This window comes from Somniosus microcephalus, chromosome 14 (genome assembly GCF_052327205.1).
Source record: "Somniosus microcephalus isolate GS21.2 chromosome 14, FLI_Smic_1.0, whole genome shotgun sequence".
Taxonomy (NCBI): domain Eukaryota; kingdom Metazoa; phylum Chordata; class Chondrichthyes; order Squaliformes; family Somniosidae; genus Somniosus; species Somniosus microcephalus.
Genome location: NC_141000.1, coordinates 75,976,976 through 75,999,362, shown reverse-complemented (window position 1 = coordinate 75,999,362; position 22,387 = coordinate 75,976,976). Strand labels below are relative to the sequence as shown.

General features: G+C 40.7%; 1 protein-coding gene across 9 annotated transcripts in view; it reads left to right on the top strand.

Moving 5' to 3' along the window:
- The window catches only part of dcaf6 (ddb1 and cul4 associated factor 6), a 176,055-nt gene that overhangs the window by 38,450 nt on the left and 115,218 nt on the right, over positions 1-22,387 (top strand). For all 9 annotated transcript variants that reach the window (XM_086006714.1, XM_086006716.1, XM_086006719.1 and 6 more), the window contains exons 2-8: positions 2,328-2,389; positions 4,939-5,031; positions 6,156-6,341; positions 9,781-9,894; positions 11,133-11,268; positions 13,379-13,596; positions 17,947-18,040. In XM_086006714.1, coding sequence (XP_085862840.1) covers positions 2,328-2,389; positions 4,939-5,031; positions 6,156-6,341; positions 9,781-9,894; positions 11,133-11,268; positions 13,379-13,596; positions 17,947-18,040 — 903 coding nt within the window. The remainder of the gene's footprint in view (positions 1-2,327; positions 2,390-4,938; positions 5,032-6,155; positions 6,342-9,780; positions 9,895-11,132; positions 11,269-13,378; positions 13,597-17,946; positions 18,041-22,387) is intronic.

Sequence of the window (22,387 nt, the reverse complement as noted above, 5' to 3'; positions counted from 1 at the left end):
CTGGAAATCTGAAATAAAAACCGAAAATGCTGGAAATACTCAGCAAATCAGGCAGCATCTGTAGAGAGAGAAACAGAGTTAAGGTTTCAGGACGAAGGGTCATCGACCTGAAACGTTAACTCTGTTTTTCTCTCCACAGATACTGCCTGACCTGCTGAGTATTTCCAGCATTTTCTATTTTTATTTCTAAAACTAAACAGTTGTTTCAAAAGATTTATCTTTTCCTTGAGTCTTTTTAGTGAAGATTAGTATTCATAAGAAATTCAGTCGAAGGTGACCAAAAGAAGTAATACATGATACAAGAGGAAATTGGAATGCAAACAGCAGCAGAGTGATTCAAAGGCTTTTAGGTATGAAGTAGATGGAATGTTAAAGGTCAAATAGGCCCATTAAGGGATACAATTGGTAGAAATATTAGGATGGATCATGAAGTCAGAGATGTGATAAATTAATTTTTCACTTCTATCTGCACTAATGAAGACTCTGGACAAATTCCAGTTTTGATGCAGAAATTTATGGCCAGCTTGGAGGTCAGTAAAGCATATGTTATAAAGAAACTCAAAGAATTAAATATCTGCAAGGCATTGGATCTGACGAAGTACATTACGGAAATCTAAATAAAATAAGAGTAGGCTCTCTATAATGAGCTTCTACAACGTTTTGTTTATAGTAGACTACAATATGAGGAATTCTGAAGGCAATGTCTATTGTAAATGGACATGATGGAACATAGGAAGCCATTTAGCCCCTCGAGCCTATTCCGCCATTCAGTGAAATCATGGCAGATCTGTGACCTAACTCCATATCCCTTAGAAATATATCAATCTCAGATTTAAAATTAACAATTGACCCAGCATGAACTGCTGTTTACGGAAGAGAGTTCTAAACTGCTACCACCCTTTGCGTGTCAAAGTGCTTCCTAACTTCACTCCTGAATGGGCATCTATGCTATCTTAAAATAGTTTTCAAAAATCTTATTCATCTTTGTCATTTACTGGAAAAGTTATATCTATTGCCTTTTGTGAGTTATTACCTAATTGATCAGAGTCATACCTGATTGCCAGTGCGCATTATCCTTTGTTGATAGTCTACAATAGTGGATTCAAATAGCCACAAAGTGCTTTTCTGAAGTAGTCTCATTGTTGTTATGACCTAAAGCTTGAACATTTCCAGAAACAGGAGATGAAAGCCAAGATACTATAAATTTATGACTCTTTTTGTTCAAAATAATCCATTTTGCACTGCTGACTTTTATGTGGCCAATAAGGTCACAACATGCAGATGCTGTAAATAGTGAATGTTTATTATTGATATAACATTTTTATTTCATCAATTTTTGACTGGATCATGTTGACTCTGACAATTAGTATTGCAAATGCCTGCAGGATCAATGTGCAATAACAAAGGAAAAAGACTTGTGTGCATTGAGTGCCTTCAGTGCCTTGAGTAGAAATATACACCCTTTGATAACTGTGCAAGATACTGATTAAGTGTTAGTTCATCTGTGAGGCTGACAATTGGCCTTTGATGGGAAAATGGGGGCATAGGTATGAGTTGAGTGGCAGCTCAAAAAGCTTATTTTGATTAGTTTGACAAATGTTCAATTTGATCCAATTGAATCTTGTAGCTTGACATCAACCCAGATTTATCACACAAATTTGAAATTCTTAGTCTACTTAAGTTAGTGTACCAAACTTTTTTTAACCATGTGTATATATATATTTAAATTCTCTTCTCTCATCTTCCACCACTCCTGAAAAAAATCATCCTATCCTTGATTAGTAGGGCGCAATCATTCAGCTCACCGAAATCCCCATTAACTTGATCAGTGGCATTTTCTTGACGCATCAGAAAGAGTTTTGCAAGGGATGCTTCCACCTATTTTTCCTGCTCCAGACAGTAATGGCTAACTCTTTCTCCATGGATATATGTAGTGTCGATGTCAATTAGACTGGAATTTGAACTCCGTTCTGTAGAAGCTGATTGCTCAATGTGTTAATGTCAGTCTTAGTAGATTGCAGTCCAGGGACTTGGTTTCCTAATATCTTAGCTATTGCCACATATAATGCATGCTGAAAGGCTATGTTGTTAGCAACACTGTCCATATATAGCTTTAATTTTTAATGGTAAAATAATGAAAGGATTCTAACAACAGTAATTGCTGTTGTCATGTTCAACACCACTACTCTTGCTTTCGTCAGCAGCTCTACCCTAATGTCTTACTGCACTTTTATTGATATCAGTAATAATTCTCTCACAATGCTCTATTTTGCTGCCTATTGTACTCCATGCTTAACCTTTTATTTTGATAATTGTTCTCAATTCAGGAAGAAGAGAATTCATCCAAAGACTAAAACTTGAAGCTAAATTGAATGTGCATGATGGTTGTGTGAGTATATACTTCATTTTTTTTTTATTTAAAAAAAATAAATAAATTTTTTTTAGTAATGAACAAAGCGGTGTTCTCCACCATTTTTTGCCCTGTACTGGAATCTAAAGATGCTCAGTAAATCAACATTTTAATTTTTGAAAAGTGAATGGCTTTCCATTTTAATCAAGATAAAAATATTTGTTACAGTTCTTATTTTTTCTGTCTTCATTATTGCATAGGACAGTATACATCTAGCTATCTACATTACTTTATCCCTCTTTTTAATTTTTTTCTTCCCAACCAGACTGCTAGACAATCGTATTTGCTTTTGGTTAGGGATATACTGCTTCCTGTTTGGAAGCCAAGAGATGCTATAAAAGGGTGGTTAGGCCCCTCCCATTTGTTTCTATTCCCATTCCTTCTCACTTTATATTGGCTGAAAATTACATTTCAACTAGTTAAAGTTAACCAATGCATTATACTCCAGGATGGTGCATATTCTAATTGGGATAATTTCCTAAATATTTAGTCATTTAAGTAGACAATGTGATATTTGACTACCAAACTAATGAGCACGATTCTGCATTACAGGATAATTACGAATGAGGAAATTATGCGTTCCATATTAATTAATCAGTCCAGAAGCACCCTACAGTCCCCTCATTGCAGTATCCAATTGTTTCTTAATTACATCCAGGGTTTTTGCCTCCTCCACTCTATTTGGAAGTCTATTCTAATTGTTGATCACTGTCTGCAAAGAACTCTCTGATATCAGTCTGAAAATTTCCCTTTACAGTTTTGAACCTATGTCCTCTTGTCCTATTCCCTCAATTTAATTTAAAGTAATATTCCAGATTTAGCTTTTTTCCCTATCATTTACTATTTTATATTTTAGCACCTCTCGGATGCCTCTTTTCCAGGCTGAAAAGCCCAAGGCGTTAGTCTTTCCTAATATCTCAGACCCCCTGATACCAAGGATCAGCCTTGTAGCTCTTCTCTACACTGTCTTCTGTGCTCAACTATCTTCCTTGTGTCTCGGTGACCAGAACTGAACACAGTACTCAAGGTGTAATCTGACCAGAGTACTGTACAGTTGGATCATCAGTTTCTATGACAACTCTAGCGGCCAAATAGTTTTCCCCATAATTTTAAGGTTATTTTCCCCTTGTTCGTTAGGTGTTTAAAATCTGGGTTTTAGGTTTTCCACCTGATAAATAAGGCATCCAGGACTTCTTTGTGCATTTGCGGGCCTCCCATGACCTTTCCAGTCACCCACTTTGCAGATTTCAGATACCAGCTTTCCTTGGTGGGTATCCTGGCCGGCCACCCAATTTTGTGATTGGCCAGGATACCCACCATTCTGTTTGCTTTTCCTGAGTGTATAATGACTTTTAAGCTTCTGCTCACCAAATGGTGCCCATGACCTCTTACCTTCATCATCCCTTGGACCTTGTATCCTTGAATTGCAACTTATGACCTCTAACCTGATGACCCTGATCTTAGACCCCACCCCTAACCACCAGCTATATTTTTTATAAACTTACCGTTACAATCAGCAAATATATGATAATTGCTCATTCATTGGAGGTGAGCAGGCTGCTGGTCTCTTGTTACCTGCCCCTGGGGGAGCAATGGGAATGTGTTGAGGGAGAGGTGAATGACAATGGAGCAAACGGAATGGCAGAATACAGGGGTTGAGCTGGTAATTCAAAGAGAAAGAGGTAGCAATGGGAGTGAGTAGGGGCTAGTGATGGGATTGAGGGGGTGGTAGGAAGGGACAGGGGTAGGTGGAAGGCGAAGAGGTAACGAACATGATTGGAGTTTGGAGGAGGGAGAAGTATGAGTGATGGGTGGAGAGGATGAGAAGGGAGCCGCTGAGGGCTGCAAGCCGCATATTCCTCACGACCGACATTGAAAAATGTAGCCAGCAGACCTTGATCGCTCCTTTCCCTGTTATTCCATGACAAGTCACCCACTATTTTCCACCTGAAGAAGAAGAAAAAGAGAGAAAAGCAGAAGAGGACACAAAGAGAAGCAAAAAGAGTTAGGAAGTGAAGCAGAAAAGAAGAGAGAGAAGGAGACAAAAGCTGGAGGAGAGATAGAGAACCAGCAACATGAAGACAACAGACAGATAAGAGAGAGGCTACATTTTCTGACTTACCATGTGGCACACCATGGGAAATCCACTTGTATTACAATTATAAAGCTATTAAATATCAGGATAGCTCTAGTATTGTAATATCGACCATAATCGATTAAATTAAACACTGAGAACGCAATTTTAAATAACATTTTAACTACTTTTGGTGTCCTGCCACTCTTTTTTCCTCTTTATTCTCTCCACCTTTATTCTTTATCCTATTTTTTTCATTTTAACTTTAGTTTCCACTTTTTCTACTTAACGTAGTCTATTCACGACCAACTTTTAGATTATCATCACATATTTATGAACATTTTCCTCTTCAGATGAGCTGTTGGAAAAAATGATTTATCGAGGGTTAACTGCATTTCTGGGAAAATGCAGGGATTGCCTTTTAAGAGTTTTTTTTGTTCCATATTTGCAATAGGTAAACACAATTTGCTGGAATGATACAGGAGAATATATTCTATCAGGATCCGATGACACCAACCTAGTGATAACCAATCCATATAGTAGAAAGGTAAATTAAATCATCATATGTGAATGAATGAAAAATACAGTATAAGGAAATATCAAAGTGTGATGCTGAAAAAAATGCACTGTTAAACATGGATGGCATTTCATTCTTTTTATTTCCTGGGATAAGATTATCATTGTCTCTTAATGTTGTAGAAGGGTAATTAAAAAAAATAACAACTATAAATGTATTTTTCTCAACAAATATTGTACAGGAAGGATAAGTTACTTGGAGTATACTGTTCTCCCAGAGTTTTTAGACATCATATTCAAAAGAAAATCTTTGCCAATAGATGATCAGGCAACTGGCTTAGGGGTTTTATCAACAGATACTTGTGGTGGCACAGTGGTGTCCTGGAGGCTATGTAGCAACCTAGTAACAGGAGTAGGCCATTCAGCCCCTCAAGCCTATTCTGCCATTCACTTAGATCATAGCTAATCTGAGTTTCATTTTGTTCCCTGTGCAGGAAGCCTCGTCTTTGTGCAAAAGGGAACCTCCTTTCCCTCACAGCCCCTGCTTGACACTGTTTAGATTGGGGACTTAGTGGAGTGAGCAATCAAACCCGTGACCTCAATTATGTGGCACTCAGTGCCCAAACTGCCCCTTTGGTCTTTTAATCTTTTCTGAAGATTGTAGCATGCCCCAGGATCCAAATCTAGTTAGGTGGGTGTAACTTTTAAATCATATTGAACCTAAACAGCTGGCTTCTCTGAAATTCATGCAAAGTTAGTTATGTATTTTGCAAGTAAATGTTAAGGAGGACTTTTGGTAAAATTTCCAAAATTGCTCTTTTGTTGCTGCTACATTTTGCTGGCAGACATTGGAAAACAGTAGTTGATTGCAGCCCATGAAAGCCAATATGAAAGATCAAAGTTATCACTTTATGTAATGTCGAGGGATATTTCATCCCATTGAAGTTGTAAACTGGCTTGAGGAATTGTTGTACAGTACTCTGCTAAGATCCATTAATATATTACTTTCTGTATAGTGCAGAAAACAAAGATTGCAGGATAACCAGGCCAGTCCTGTAGTGCTGCCCCATTACACTCGTCTAAGGATAATTTTGCTTGAGTTATTTAATGGCAACTGTGTGTCTCTTTATTTTTTTTAAAACATTTTGATTTCAGGTTCTTTCGACTATACGCTCAGGTCATCGAGCAAACATTTTTAGTGCAAAATTTCTTCCACACACCAGTGACAAACAGATTATTTCCTGCTCAGGAGATGGTGTCATATTTTATACAAACACAGAGCGAGATGCAGAAGCAAATCGACAGTGCCAGTTTAACTGCCACTATGGAACAGCTTATGAGGTAATATTGTAATATTGGTGGTGATCGTGATATCATGGATGAAGATTAACAAAATGCAAGAAATCTTAAGTCATCTTTGATTTTCAGAAATTTTTATATTTGATTTAAGAGTTTAATTTTTTTTGTGAGCTAAAAGTAGATACTTTCTAAATTAATTCTCTTTGAATGCATCCTGAATACCATAATTGATGTGTTCTGTGCCATAAACTTCTTAGCCAAAAGTGATAAGAGCTCTGAAAGGGTAGTGAAAGTTACCAATGAGGCATGGCTTTACTTGATTGTTTCCTTAACTTCTAAATTATCAACTCAGCTAACAGTTTAGTCTGACAACCTATGTGGGTTGCAGACTTGCTCTTGTCTACTCTTCCTCCACCCTTGCCTCAAAATCCATTAAATGCTGTTCAAGCAGTCCACAGTACTGTTGGGTATAACTCTGCCTTGAGGACGTGGGTGTCATCTGTTTTTATCTGTTGGGTCGTAAAAAATATCTACAGCATACAGAAGATTATTCACAATACAGTCCAAGCATAAATATGCTTGGCATGTGTGTTAGTGTGCAAGAAAGTCAACTGGCATTCAGTATCTTTTTGTTTCCATTATTAAAGACTAATGATATGTGATGTCACCAAACTAAAATTTGAAAATCTAGCACAGTTCATGGACATAGTTTGGCTTTAGATTAGGTCCTGCATTAGTAGAAAAAAATTAAGTTCTTGCTCTTGACCGTCATAACAGTATAATGTTAGTATGAGCTAAATGTATTCTTTTTAAAAAGAAATAGTAAAATATTACTCCCTAAATCTGAAACTCCACCTCATGGCAATATAACTTATGCGCTGCCTTATTCAGAGTTTTTATGTGTCAGTCCTTATTTGATGTTTTTACTTCGGTAATCTGGATTTCAGTTAGATAATTAAGGTGCTTGTCCTGTGTTGTCATTTGAGTAGCCATGATGTGGAGATGCCGGTGTTGGACTGGGGTGGACAAATGTAGGAAGTCACACAGCACCAGGTTATAGTCCAACAGCTTTATTTGAAATCACAAGCTTTCGGAGCACTGACGAAGGAGCAGCGCTCCGAAATCTTGTGATTTCAAATAAAGCTTTTGGGACTATAACCTGGTGTTGTGTGACTTCCTACATTTGTCATTTGAGTAAGTTAACTAACATTCTACTTCATTAAAATAAAATCTTTTGTGACTTTGAAATAATTACTGAAACAATTGTATATAACTTAAACTCAATGGGGGCAAAATTGGGTCGTGCCCCCTTTGGGGCACTAACTTCGCCGGGGTGCTACCTTTAGCGCCCTGAAAAAGTTAGCACCCTCGTGCCCAAAATTCATTGGTAGCGCCCCAAGAGGGGGGCAGGGCGCTACTGGAAGCACCCCGCCTCCCTCTTGGGGCGCTGCGAGGGAATATCACGGCGCTATGTGATGCGGTACTGCAGGCCTTCCCCTTAAAGGGGAGGGGCCTAGCGCAGCGCAACCCGGTGCCCAGCTGGGCCACCAGGGATTGAAGTGCCGGCAAAAGAGCCCGGCACTCGAGGTGTGCTGGGCTCACGAGCGCAGCCGGCACCGCGCGAGGGGACTTCACAGGAGGCCAGGGAGAGCAACGGGGGCAGGTGCTGGCAGGCGGCCAGCAACAAAAATGGCCGCCCGGCTGAATTTCGCAGGAGGCGTTAGCGGCGCCGATCCTGGGCGCTAGTTGCTTTGCGCCCTGTTAGCGCCCTTTAGGGCGCTAACGGGAGCCGCAAATCAACCAAATTTTCCCCCCAATTCCTTTAAGATGGTGGCTTGCAGTATATTCAATTAAGTACATAATGGATTGCTACCATTTCATTTCCAATCCCATGTTGTAAGATGGCAGTTACTGACTGGTTTTACACTTTGTTCTTCATTTAAGTTTTTACCTTAAGTGCAGTACATTTGATGTAATGTGTAAATTGTGAAGCACGGTTGTTTTATGCAACTACAGCATATATATAACATTGCTCAGCTCAATTTCTGCAATTTACTATAAATCAAAATTTCGGACTTCTACAGAAAATTTCTAAAAGTTACAGTTTAACCCAAACTTAAATTTTAAAATTCATATTGAAAGAGTTGGGAAGTTCAATATCATGCTGTATAAAATTATACACAAATTCCAAACTTTAGTTTTAAATTGTTTTTGCAAAACTGGTTTATTTTTCAAAAATGTAATTGGGTTCTTTGCCATTTTGAATTTTTTTTTTCCCTATTTAAAATGATCTTTTTCCCTATTATTTAGGTTCATCTATACTGATCACTATGCCCTAACTGAGAAAGCAGAGAGAATACGTGTCTTTGCACCAGCATTACTCTATAACATTAGGAGGTGTATGACAGTGATGTAGGTTGACTGTTTTTATCCCAAGCTGTGGAAAAGTACCTCCTCTCTACACTTTCTTTCCATCTTGATGGGAACTCATCATGTTGGGTACATTCTACCACTCCTAAATAGAATGATACAGGACAGACGGAGGCCATTCGGCCCATAGTGCCTGTGCTGGCTCTTTGAAAGTCCCACTCCCCGCTCTTTCCCCATAGCACTACATATTTTCCCCCTTCAAGTATTTATCTAATTTCCTTTTGAAAGTTATTATTGAATCTGCTCCCACCACCTTTTCAGGCAGTGCATTCCAGATCATAACAACTCACTGCGTAAAAATAATCTCCTCATCTCACCTCCTGGTTCTTTTGCCAATGACTGGCTTTCCTTTGGAAAAATTTAAATTTTCTCTATTCACGTAACAAGAGTATTATCAAATGTTACGCAATCTCTTTCATGCAATCTTCCTAATTCTATTACAATAATGAATCATAATTGTGTCCAAACATTTAATATTCCCACTTAATATTAAACTGCAAAGTACATTTTAAATGGTGTAGCTTAAGGACCTGTCCTTTTCTGCTAGCGTTAAACAAAGCCATCTAAACTGAAAATCTTGGGTGTCTGATGGCTCAGTCGGTAGCTGCAATACTTTGCGTGGAACATTTAAAAAAAAAAAAAATTTTCTTGGAATGTGGGTGACATTTTTGCCTTCAGAGCATTAAGATTGATCTCCATACAGTGGGACTGGAGTCACTTGTAGACCAGACCAGGTAGCAGTGGTAAGTTCCCTTCCTTGAAGGACATTAATGAACCAGTTGGGTTTTTACAACAATCCAGCAGCTTTCATGGTCACTTTTGCTGGTGCGATTCCACAAATTACCAGATTTATTGAATTCAATTTCACAGCTTGCCATGGTGGAATTTGAGCTAATTGATTTCAATGGAAATGAAAATTGGGTGGTTTCTATAACGGGCAGCCAATCCGCGATGCCAGTTTTATGCCTGAGCAACAAAATCTAACCCTCCCTGTCATGGCTCACATATGAAGAGCAACCACTTGCAATCCTACATGCTGTTTTTTTTCCAGATCATGACTGTACCAAATGATCCTTACACCTTTCTCTCATGTGGTGAAGATGGTACAGTAAGGTGGTTTGATGTGAGAGTGAAGACGAACTGTACAAAAGAAGATTGCAAAGATGTGAGTTTAGACATACACATTTCATAGACATAAATATACATTTTTAGCGAGCCCGATGTAAAGATGCTACTAATATATATGCTCAGGTGTTTCTGAGAATTTAGTTAACGGCATACTCTGATGGGTTTCCTGTTGCAAATTTAAATTTTTTCTTTGCAAGTTTGTAACATTTAACTGTGAATTTGCAACAATTTAAAAGTAGCCAAACTGAAATGGAGTTATACTGGCACGTGGGGGGGTGGGTTCTTTTCTTTCCAGTCGGCTGCAGTTTGAGTCAGTCATGGCACGCCTTCCCCTCGCTTTTCATTGAGCTGCTTAGATTTTTTAAAATATATTTTGGTAACTACAGATTATTTTAGATTTACTGTTGTGGTTGACATCGTGTGAAGCAGCCATGAGCAAACATGGGCATCAAAAATATAAAATCACTGCTCCAGAGCTTCAGGATTTTGCTCCCAACAAAATTGTGGGAGCTCATGTCGGCACTGTCCAAATACATCATCCTATGGTAACAGAACTCCTAACAGGTGTTACCACTAGGTCTCAAGATCCTTTTATAAATGTATACTTTAAAACAAAATTGGAAAAGGGTCAGTCCACTGTTCTGGCAGACTGGTTCAAGGTATTGTTGAAAGGTTATTAATTGGATTTATCTTCAAATAAGCCATGTTTGCTTGAAAGATGTAGTCTAATCATCTCAAAATATAGCTTCCAGTGTGTTAGAGCATAACACAATTGGGCAATGTGATAATTCTAACCTGGAAATACTTTTTTGTGGTAAATTGAGAGATAAAGATGGTGTCACTGCAAAGCTGACAGCAAGATATCTGAAATGCTATTACAGATATAGCAACCATATTTAGGCTCCAGTAAATAACAAGGACTTGTAACTAAGTCAATGAGTAAAGCAAACCTGTTTTGTGTCTACATCTGTTTGCCTTGGGGGGGAGGGAAGGGAGTCTCTATACTGGACTGATTTACAAAGCTTGGTAAGTTGCATGATAAGTTCTGCATGTGTTCACTGTCGGTCTGTTTTTTGTATCAGAGGTTTGATATGAGTATTTTACTGCCAAATGCCCACTGTAAAGTCAAGTTTCTCACTTTCAAATGTGGACATTTTGTATAACAACATTAATGAATTGACTTAAATTTTTGAATTAGCAATTTCCTAATTAGAAATTTATATCTTAAAACTAAAGATAATTTTCTTTAAGATTTCAAACTCTCTTTTTAAACAGGACATTTTAATAAACTGTCGTCGTGCTGCTACTTCAATCGCTATCTGCCCCTTGATGCCATACTACTTGTCTGTTGGCTGCTCAGATAGCTCTGTGAGAATATACGATCGAAGGATGCTTGGCACAAGAGCTACAGGTATTTCATATTTTAACTTGTCATCCAAAATAAGAGCAAGCCTATTTAACATTACAAACAAACTGAAATGTAATTATAAGTTTAGTTTCAATTACAAATTGATATGATTTAAATCCATATAACCCTTTTGGATGATTTTCAGCAGGGAACATGCATATGCAGCAGATCCATAATGTAAATTTTAATAAATGAAGGAGATTTGAAAGTAAAGTGCGTTTTAACTGAGGGCAGATAGCTTGTTAAAGGACAAGAATACAGGTCTGGAATCTGGAAGCCTTAATTACCACTACTGTAGAAGTTCAACATTGCAGTTTGATTCTACTCTTGAGTATTTAACATTTTGTAAAGATCTGCTTTTGTTTAAAATATGTAGACTCTGATGGGGGTGTAAAAAGTTTTCTGATGACCCAGATGGCAAAATGTTAGGTAGAATGTCATTAGTAGCTGAATGTGGAATATGATGGTAGATATCACTCTCATATACAGCACATTAACATGTTGTACCGTAGAGCCTCCTGCAGTATTCTTTGTTTCATATTTGACAAATTAGATAGATGTCATTAAATAAAACTCAATGTAGAGAAATGTGAGGTGATGCATTTTGGAAGGAAGAATTAGGAGAGAAGATATACAGTAAAAGACAAAACTTTAAAAGAGTAGAGGAACAGAAGAACTCTGGTTTAGAAGTACTGTACAAATCTTTAAAATTGAGAACAGGTTCATAAGTTTTTTTTTAAAAGGATACGAGATCCTAGGTTGTATAAATAGTGGCATAGAGTACAAAAGCAAAGCTAAACCTATAAGTATAGCAGCATTAATATAGAAAAAATGTCTCGAGGTACTTCACAGAAGTACAAAGAAAAAAATGAATGCCGTGTCAAAGAGGGAGATATTGGGAGGGTTGACCAAAAGCTTGGTCAGAAGTGGGTTTTAAAGAGGACTGTAAAAGAGGAGAGTGATGTGGGAGGCATAGGGAGGGAATTCCAGAGTGTGGGGCCTAAGTGTGGCTGAAGGTACAGCTGTCAATAGTGGGACGAGGAGGGGATTCTCAAGAGGCCAGAGTTAGAAGAACAGAGAGTGCAGGGTAGTTGTAGGGCTGGAGGAGGTTACAGAGACAGGTGGGGTGAGGACATGAAGGAATTTAAACGCAAGGGTGAGAATTTTAAATTTAAGTTTTGGGAGCCAATGTAGGTCAATAAAGGCAAGGGTGATAGGTAGCAAGACTTGGTATGGGATAGGATACAGGCAGCAGAGTTTTGGATGAGCTGAAGTTTGTGGAGGGTGTAAGGCCAGCCAGGAGAGTGTTGAAATAGTCGAGTCTGAAGGCGACCAAGGCACGGATCAGGATTTTAGCAGCAGATGGGTTGAGGCAGGGATGGAGACATGCGATGTTACTGAGGTGGCAATAGGATGTGGAAAGGATATATGGTCGGAAACTCAGCTCGGGGTCGAATAGAACAAACAGTCTGGTTCAATCTGAGACAGTGGGCAGGGAGGGGGATGGAATCGGTAGCAAGGGTGCGGAGTTTGTGCCAGGGGGCCAAAGACTTTGCCTTCGGTCCTACCAATGTTTAACTGGCGGAAATTCTGGCTCAGCCAAGACTGGATGTCTGACAAGCAGTCAAATAGTACAGAGGAAGTGGAGGAGTTGAGAGAGGTGGTGAAAAATTAGAGCTGGGCGACATCATTGTACACGTAGAATCTGACTCCATGTCTGCGGATGATGTTGCTCAAGGGGCAGAATGTAGATGAGGAAAAGGAGGGGCCAAGGATAGATCCCTGGGGGAACACTGCAGGTAACCGTGCAGGGGCAGGAAAAGAAACTATTGCTGGAGATACTTTGACTATGATTGGATAGGTAAGAGTAGAAGCAAGTGAAAGTTGTTAGGACAGGGAATGCTGTACCAGGAATAGTGGGTGAAGTAGAAACCATAACAGCTTCTAACGGAAGTGGATAACTATTTGAAAACAAAAAAATATAAGAGTATAGAGAAAAGAAATAGGACAAAGTGGACAGCTCTTTTAGTGAACTGGAAAAGGTATGATGAACCAAATGGCTGCCTTCTGTGCTGTAAAATTCTATTCTATGTTTATCTTTATTTCTTTGCAGGTAGTTACAATGCTCGAGCAACTACTGGAATGTATGCAAGATTTGTACCACCACATCTTACCAATAAATCTTGTCGAGTTACATCTCTCTGTTACAGTAATGATGGGCAGGAAATTCTTGTTAGTTATTCCTCAGATTACATTTATCTTTTTGACCCCAATGATGATCAGGGTCGTGAACTTAAACTCCCTTCAACAGATGAGAGACGAGAACCAGAGGTAGGTGATTTCCTAGTATTTGGGACAAAGGGACTAATGCTGCACCATAAAAGTTGGTATGCCTATCCATTAACTAAAAGTTGATTCCAAGTGCAGTTTGTTGCATTTTTCAGCCAACATTTTAACTAGGATCTGAGATGTTAAGAATATGTGAAGAAGACAGTGACATGATAGAATATGGTAGAAACAGTAGTATCAATGAGTTCTATGAAGTTTACTAAGATTGTGTTTGATGTTGCAATGTTTGATGTAAAATTCACATTTTCCTTGGAATGTAAATTAAGTATTCTGGATGAAAAGAAAATTGCTACACATACTTTTGCTCCTGATCTCTACTCTAGTCATCTCACAAACTATACCCGTAACAGTTTAATTAAATACTATAACCAGCTTATAATTGAAGCAATATTTGTTAAAAATTTGATTTGTATCTGAATGTGTAATAATGAGATATAGCTTTCATTCAGTTTTATCAGTTTAAGGCGCGATAGAGTATGGTCGGAGGAAGGAGAAGAGACTGTATTGATCAATATATAGCAATGTTAATACTTACCTGTGGAACCAAGATGATGACTGCTTAGCACATTTACGCTCATTTGTGGGCCTTTGAGGAGACTCAAAGTTAAACTGGTTCTTTTGGACGCAAGGACACTAATAGGAATGTTTGAAAGCTTTTAAATGTAGTTTTTATTAATTTACTAAGAAACTGACTACTGTACCCCAATATAACTAGGAAATGGTTTTATATATTTGTTAAAAGTAATTTTCAGTAATTTAAAATTGGATTGCTCACAAGTGGTGGATTGACACTGGGATTAAAAATGCTTATTTTTTTTGTGATAAACCCATTTTCTGCTGTATTAATTAAACTGCACCTAATTACTACACTTAAATATATCAAGGAATATTTGAAAGCAAATTTTTTTTTTTTTTTAATTACATTTTAAAACACTGGTTTATGGCAGATTTTGCATTTGGTGATATGCAAATGAGTTTGAGCAGAAACGCGAGGAAAAAAAACACTTCTCAAAATGGGTGCAATTTTTGGTGCAATTTGCAGCCATTTCACCGATTGTGCCCTAAGCGAAAACTCTACCCAGCATGTTTTAGCAGGATAAAAAGAGCTTCCCTCGTGGAAGCTGTTTAATTTAACTCAATCTTCTGTGCACCAGCAGGATTTTTAGAATAAGAAAAGTGAAATCTGAAACTAGCTGTATTTGAACATAGCTGATATAGGCCAAAGCCAAAATCTGGTCCACTGTCATTGCTGAATTAGTCAACCATACAATTGAAGCTGAGCTTTGGGTTTCCTTCCCATTGCAGTTCTGGAGGTTTTAAAGAATATGCATATCTGTTTATTTACAAGTATCTGAACTCAACCCAAATCCACCCCCAAACTTAGCTATTTATTGGATCAGGCTATAAACCAGGCTTCAGAGCTGGTGACTCAATTTTGCATTCAGCTCTACAGAATATTATTTGTTTCTGCTGACATTTGCTTACATATCTGCACCATCGACCATTTGTCACACAGTGTGGTACTTTTGACAGAATGGTGTTGTTCTTAAAATGTTATATAGTGGCCGTGTTGGATCGGTACTCCTCAACAGACTAAAACTGGTTACACTACAGCCCTCTAATGGAATTCTCATGATAGTTTTTGCAAGGTCATGCACTAACTTAGTCAGCTGTGCTTGCAAAATGTCTAGTGTATGTTTACCAAGGTGAATTCATTTCCAAGAACAACGCCAACAGCATGTGATTATTGGTTCAGACTCTGTTTATAGAACAGCTATTGGAAGTATTAGAACAAATGCATCTCTTAAAAGCCCTACACAAATACACTGTTTTTATAACAACTCTTGTGTTTCTGTTGTAGTGCATATTTTGTGTGATCTTTTGAACCATAATATTGCTTGTTTTGTAGAAATTGACAGATGGTATTAAGAAATGGGCAGTCTCACGCCACCAGTGCGTGCACATTTACAGCAGTCTGTTTTCTGTATACATTTTAAACATTTAGCTCCATTTTTATAAAGCTGACAGCCCGCTGTGCCACTACTCCATTCCGAATTAAAAAGAGCTGACTATCCCATAAACTCTCATCAATCATTAGAACATTCACTGACAGTTGGAAGCGAGTAATTAAAGCTTCATGTGTGAATTTGTATGCATGAATGGAACTCTGCCTTCCAATTAATAGAGATGTAAATAGGCAATATAAGTGAAATTCTCACACCTGTTAATGATCACAAGTCAATCTCAATACTTAAAAAAATGGTCTATATTGCATAAGTTGGTGTAGTATAACTGGGCATAAACACCTAAATCTAAGTTCTTTTTCATTTCCCAATTTTATACTACATTTTTTCATTATGCTGTGCGACACACAGATTTTCTAGTCTTGCACACAAATTTTGTGTCTCTCATACTCGTTCTCTGTCATGAGTTGAGCATGCACACATTCTCTCTCTCGTGCTCACTTATGCACACACATATTGGGAATTTTAACTCTCACAAATGGGTGGGTTTGTGTCGGCATGGATGTAAAAATGTTAATCTCAAAACCGCCTCCAACCTGCCCACTTCCTGCTTTAACCGGGGTGGGGGGCGGGGGCTGGCGACTGATCCACTCTCAAAAGGCGGGTTGATCATTTCAATATTATAATGAGGCTCGTGCCTCAGATTTAATCTCCATTTTAAATTTCTCCCTGACTGGCCGGGTTACCCGGGCCTCTGGAAACCCAGCAACTAAAGGGACAAAAGGCCTGCTGGATACATCGGGTGTAAGTGCCATTCCACTTACCTGCTGGATCCAGATACGTGCTTCCCGCCCCCCCCCCTCATGATCGTACACCCCTACGAGCCACAATCACCCGCCGATCTGCCCCTTCCGACCTGCCCCCCCCCCCCCCCACTTCAAGTCTCCGATCGCCCCTCCTGTCCCCCCCACCCCGATGTATCTCCAGTCGGTCGTCCCCCACCCCGATGTGTGTCCGGTCGATTTACCCCCCCCCGCCCCCCCAATGTGTATCCAGATGGTGTTCCCCCCCATCCTCAATGTGTCTCCGGGCCCCCGATGCTTCCGCCACTCTGATCCGCAGCCCCCGACCCACGATACCTTTCTCCCTCCCCTCCGCTCTCTGGCTGCGGCCTGGTGCCGCAGGCCTCCCCGCCTGACAGCCAGTCACCCTCTCAATCTGGTTGGCTGCGGCTGGGAAACGGAGACAAAAAATGATAATCAGGTCCTGCCGTTAAATTTGGCAGGGCCTGAAGGAAAGCAGTTCTTCCGGGTTCCCAACCGCAAAACGGTACCCCCTGCTCCCTCCCAGCCTCCAAGTTAATATCGTGGCCATTGTCTGTCACTCACACATGTGCATACACACTCATTCTCTCGCCCTACAGTATGGCATTCATCGAGTCTCCAGAATCAATACTGTGTGCTACATGCTACACAACTTTGCCCTGCAAACCGGCCAACCCATCAAGCCAGCTTTGGAGGAAGATGTGGAAGTAGAACAGCATGAAAAACCCAAAGACACAGAGACCAGGAAGAGCAAGGCCCCCCAATCCTGCCAACTGCAAGAGCCCATCGACAGCAAGTCATCAAGGATTGTTTTGGCTAAGTTATTCGTACTCCCCTACACCAGCAATCCTTCCCAAATCAGTCCCAGTCCTTCTACACATTTTAGTACTGCACTCAACCCAAGCGCCAACATAAGTATTTCTGTCAAATCACATTGCCTGGTCAATAAACACTGCACACCAAGAATTCCATAAAAAGCGTTATTTACACTTAACACGAAGATATCTAAATACTAATAATCACCATTTCTTTCCCTTCCTCCCTCTCTTCCCCTTCCTTCCTTCCCCCATTCGCTCTTCCCTCCCTTAGTCTTTACTTTCCACATGCAATGCCAACTAACTGGTATAATTTAATATTTCGTTGCTTTGAATATAAGTTAAAAATCTTGTACATTTATATGTAAGGTGAGGTCTGGAATAGCTTTTATTAATGATTAAGTTAGATTTCAATCTTATGAGGAGGGGAAAACAAACCTAAACAAACTGCTTTTTATTTCAGTCATTTATCAAAGTTAAGTTACTTCTACACATAACAGAAAGGTATAATGAATTCCAGAACATACCAAAATAAGTGCACAAGATTTCACTTCCAACATTTAAAATGTTTTGAATGAACTACTTGCACATTCTTGAATGTCAGAGTAGCTTAATGGTCATTCTACACTATTAATATTAGGAATATGTTCCAGGTCCATTGTTTATATAATAAAAAAGAAACTTGAATAATGCTTCCTTTTCACTCAGATTCATGATATTTATTTCTAGATCCGACAGCCACCAGTTAAACGTCTGAGGCTTCGAGGGGATTGGTCTGATACTGGTCCAAGGGCTAGACCAGAGAGTGAGCGTGAACGAGATGGTAAGTAGTTTTTACATTAAATGTGGATACATTAACTTTTAATTGTAAAGATTGGTAGAGCCCAACATAATCCTAATCGTACAGGATTGGATTGCTAAAACTCCGTTTATTCAAAATTTCTGACAGATTGCACATGGAATAAAATTAATAGAAAGCAAAAGGGATTGAATTTAACTTGATGCTGTAGTACAGCAAGCCTACAGATTTTAAGTTAATTACATAGAATGGCAAAACTTGGAAGTTCATTACAAGCTAGTAATTACATTGAGATGTTCACATAACAGCATTATGTACTTTAGCTTTGTTCAAACACTTCCTTGTCAAGTATTTTACATATTTAATTTGTACGGGCATAGAGTTTATGTGATAATGAATAGTTTGCTAGGGGAGAGGTGCTAACCCACAGCTGGTCCTTACACAAGTGACAGGCAGTGTTTAACATAGCTTCCCATCTGTGCATAACTGTGCAGCTGAGTATTTTAATAGGTAGTGTGAGAATCTGACAACCATTTTGCCTGTTAAATATCACAAGATTAATGCAGACAAGGGAGGCCATTTGGCCTTGTTTAATTCACCCATCCAGTGGAAATAAGCTTGCAGCTCATCCTATCACAACATCGAACTGGATCCTGAATTATCCTACCTGGAGTACAATTCCAAATGTTGATTGCTGCTTCTTTGTGACAACTGCCCCAAATTGACTTTACCAGTTTTGGTCTATTCTCCCTTGTTCTACTTGTTGTAGTAGAGCTTTGGGTTACTTTATTCATGCAATTGAATCTATAACTTTTATAAGGTCCTGTCGTAATCGTTTCCCTTTAAACCTAAAAGGGCTAAAAATTGAGTAGCGCTCCAATAGGGGTGCTAAAAGTAGTGCCCCGGAAAAATTAACATCCCCGCGCCGGAAATTGAGTGGTTGCGCCCCAAGAGGGAAGCGGGGCGCTACTGGAAGCGCCCCGCATCCCTCTTGGGGCGCTGTGAGTCAATCTTGCGGTGTTATGTGCCACAGTGCCACACGCTGCGGCACGTCGCGCTGCGGTATTGCAGGCCTTCCTCCCCTTCTTAAAGGGGAGGGGCCTTGTGCAGTGCGACCTGGGGCCCAGCTGGGCCCCCGGGGATCGGGAGTGCAGGCAAAAGAGCCCGGCACTCAAGAGAAGTGCCGGGCTCTTGGAACGCAGCCAGCACTTCGCGGGGGGGGCGTTTCAGGAGGTCTGGGACGGGAGCGCTGGCAGGCGGCCAGCAACAAAAATGGCCGCCCCGCACCTCACCTTTAAATTGCGCCTCCCTGGCCGCAGGTACGCCCCCCCTGACCCTGTCGGACATAGCGTCCGGCGGTAAGTCAGGGGGCGCTCCCGAAGATCGTGACCGGGGCATGAGCAGGGTGCTGCGCACGCCAATGACATCAGCGCCGCAGGGCACTACTGTTAGTGCCACCACTAACCTCTTGCTGAATTTTGCGGGAGGCGTGGCCAGTGCCGCGCCCGGGCGCTAGTTGCTTTGCGTCCTGTTAGCGCCCGCTTAAGGCGCTAACGGGAGGCGCAACCAACTGAATTTTTCCCCCAAAGACCCTAATTTTCACCAGTCTTTCCTCAAAACCCAATCCTATGATGCACTACCTCAATGGCCTGAATGTTTCCCTTATGTTTTAGTAACCATATGGTTCTGGGGGAAATTAATTGAAGATTGGGGCCATTGACGGGCTGATGGGCTGGGAGGGGAACATGGAGCACAGAACAACCAGCTTTTATTTCTGGTTACCACAGGATTATTGGAGAGGGGGCAACGGCAATAAGCAACAGAGCCACAATATTAGAAAACCAGCGAGATGGGAGTGGGGGGGGGGGAAGCAAAGCAGGTGGATGGATGAGCTTTTGAGCCAGCAGCAGCAGGCTGAGTGGCCCAGTGTCCGCAGCAGCATTTAACAAAAGAGACACAGCTGCAGTGGCAATACTGCTGCTAAACAGAAGGGGCCAACAAGTGGAGAGGATCCCAGGAGTGGAAAAACAGCAGTGGAGGGAAACACAAAAACACAAATTTTGTGGGTTTGAAGCAATGTTCCCTGTTATTTTTTTTGGCCCCTACGCAGCCCCTTTAAGGGGCAGCACGGGCCATTGAAAATACCGCACATGCATGGTTTTTACATTGAAAAGCTGGCTGCGTGGGTTCCTTGGAGCGCTTCGCAGCCGCGCAGCTTACTGGAAACATTGGTCTGAAGTGAGCACAATGGAATTTGCCTTTATTTATCTTTAGCAAGATGAAAGCTGTTCTCTGGGAAATGCACTGGCACAGTGCCACCCTGTGGTGACTGTTAAACACTATGGTTAGAATTGTCAAAGCTCTCGAGTTCAGTTGACTGACGGTCACGTAACATTAGATGGGATAACATTGCGCTAACAGCGCCACCTACAGGTGCAACACCATTACACTGTTGAGGTCACCCATCATCTTTAATATATGATGATAGAATGCAAAGAAAAAACTACGAGGACAGACCTCTTTTTTTTCTCTCTCATTCACGCACCCATACACTGTCATACTCGTAAACACACGGGTAGAAATTTTATGGATGTAAAACGGGCACAAGGAGGCCCAATTTCGAGGACCAACGTCCTGTGCCCCATGGATGCCAGTAAAACAATCTCTATTCCGCTCACAAAATCACAATTCTGGGCAAAAATATCAAATCCAATTCAGGCTTATGGTAGAGGCTGAGGCCTTCAAATAGAAACTTAAATGGAGGTTTCATTGGAAAGGAAAATCAAATGGAGTGTAAATGGCCACAAAATCCCTGTTGCCCGTTTCCAGTCCAGCGGGAGCAGTTAAAATTGACCCATAGTTTTTGCATGAACTGAATTAGAGCAGAGTTTAGAAAGAGGAGAAGCAAGCTAGAAGATTGCCAACTTTGGTTGGAGGCATTCCTGGTGGTTTGATCATGTGACATTCTGACCACATGACAACAGACCATGTGATGCCTGATCATGTGACATTTGATCACAGGACTTCTACAAATGTTATTGTATTTACCTTGGATCCCATGTAGTTGAGTGTTTTTGCTCATGGTTTCATGGCAGCAGCTGTTGTGTGACAAGTTCTAAGAATCAGGAGGCCACCCGTGAGCAAAGGAAGAGGGAAAACCAAGGAACCCCCACATTTCACATGGACGACCCTCCCCCCCCACCATTTCAGAGTCCCCCCCCCCTCACAGCGCCCCCTGAATGCTGATGCCCACGATTCCCGAGCCCTCCCAATCCCTGACTCTCCTGCCATCTGTGCTCCACGCAGTCGCAGCTCTCTGCGGGTGACGTCGCTGAGCCTGAGGCTTCTTTAACAGCAGCCGGTGATGTCACTGGGTGGGGTGGGGTGCGCACTGCGGCAGTAAATTTAAATCGTTGAATCTCCCGGGCTGCATGGAGGCTGCGCTCGGGAAAGGAGTGGGATGGGGAGAGGAATCCCCAATTCCAGGAAACTCCCGGTCATTCCGGGAGTGTTGGGAACCCGAGCTAGCTGACGTGAAGTGGAAGGAGAAATTCCACTGCCTCATAACTCTAAAGAAGTTTCTTTTTCTTTCTGTTCTAAATATCTTACATTTAATCTTGCATTTATGGCCTAGACCCCTCAACTGGAGTAGCCAACTCTATTTGGAGGCATTCCTGAGGTTTGACCACATGACATTCTGATCACGTGATTTCTACAAATGTTATTGCATTTATCTTATAAAGGTTAGGTCCCCTGTAGTTGAGTATCTTTGCTGATGATTTCGAGGCAACTGCTGCTTTGTGAGCATTTCCAAGAACCAGGAAGCCATCCAAGGGTGGGGAAAGAGGGGAACCTAAAGGTGGGGGAACAATTCGCAGTTGGGAAACCAGAGATTGGAGTAACTTTGATTCCACCGGTATCTAATGGCAACTTACTGAAATTGCACCGATAACTAATAATAACTGGCAACATTCAAATTTCCCTCATAACGAACAGTAATACAATAAATCACTGATAGCTCATATAACACCCTGATAGCCTACCTGTAACTAGTAGTAATCCTATAACCTGCTGATATTCACCCTGAAATTACAACCAGAATCCCCCTGCACTGCACAAGGTGTATTCAAGTTCCCCAGTTGATGCCACTTTTAATAGGCCCAATCTCTTCTTATCTCCTTGGACTCTGGTTTGGATTCGGGTCCTGTGTGAAGGAGACAGCGCTGAACTGGGAACCTCAATCAGAGCCAATCTGTACATGGACTTCACACGTCAAAATAGCCTGAACAAAACCGAGAGTTTGCACATTGCAGGCTCTGTGTTTGGAGCACTTCTTACAAGGCACCTCGTCCTAAATTTAGCACAGCACCA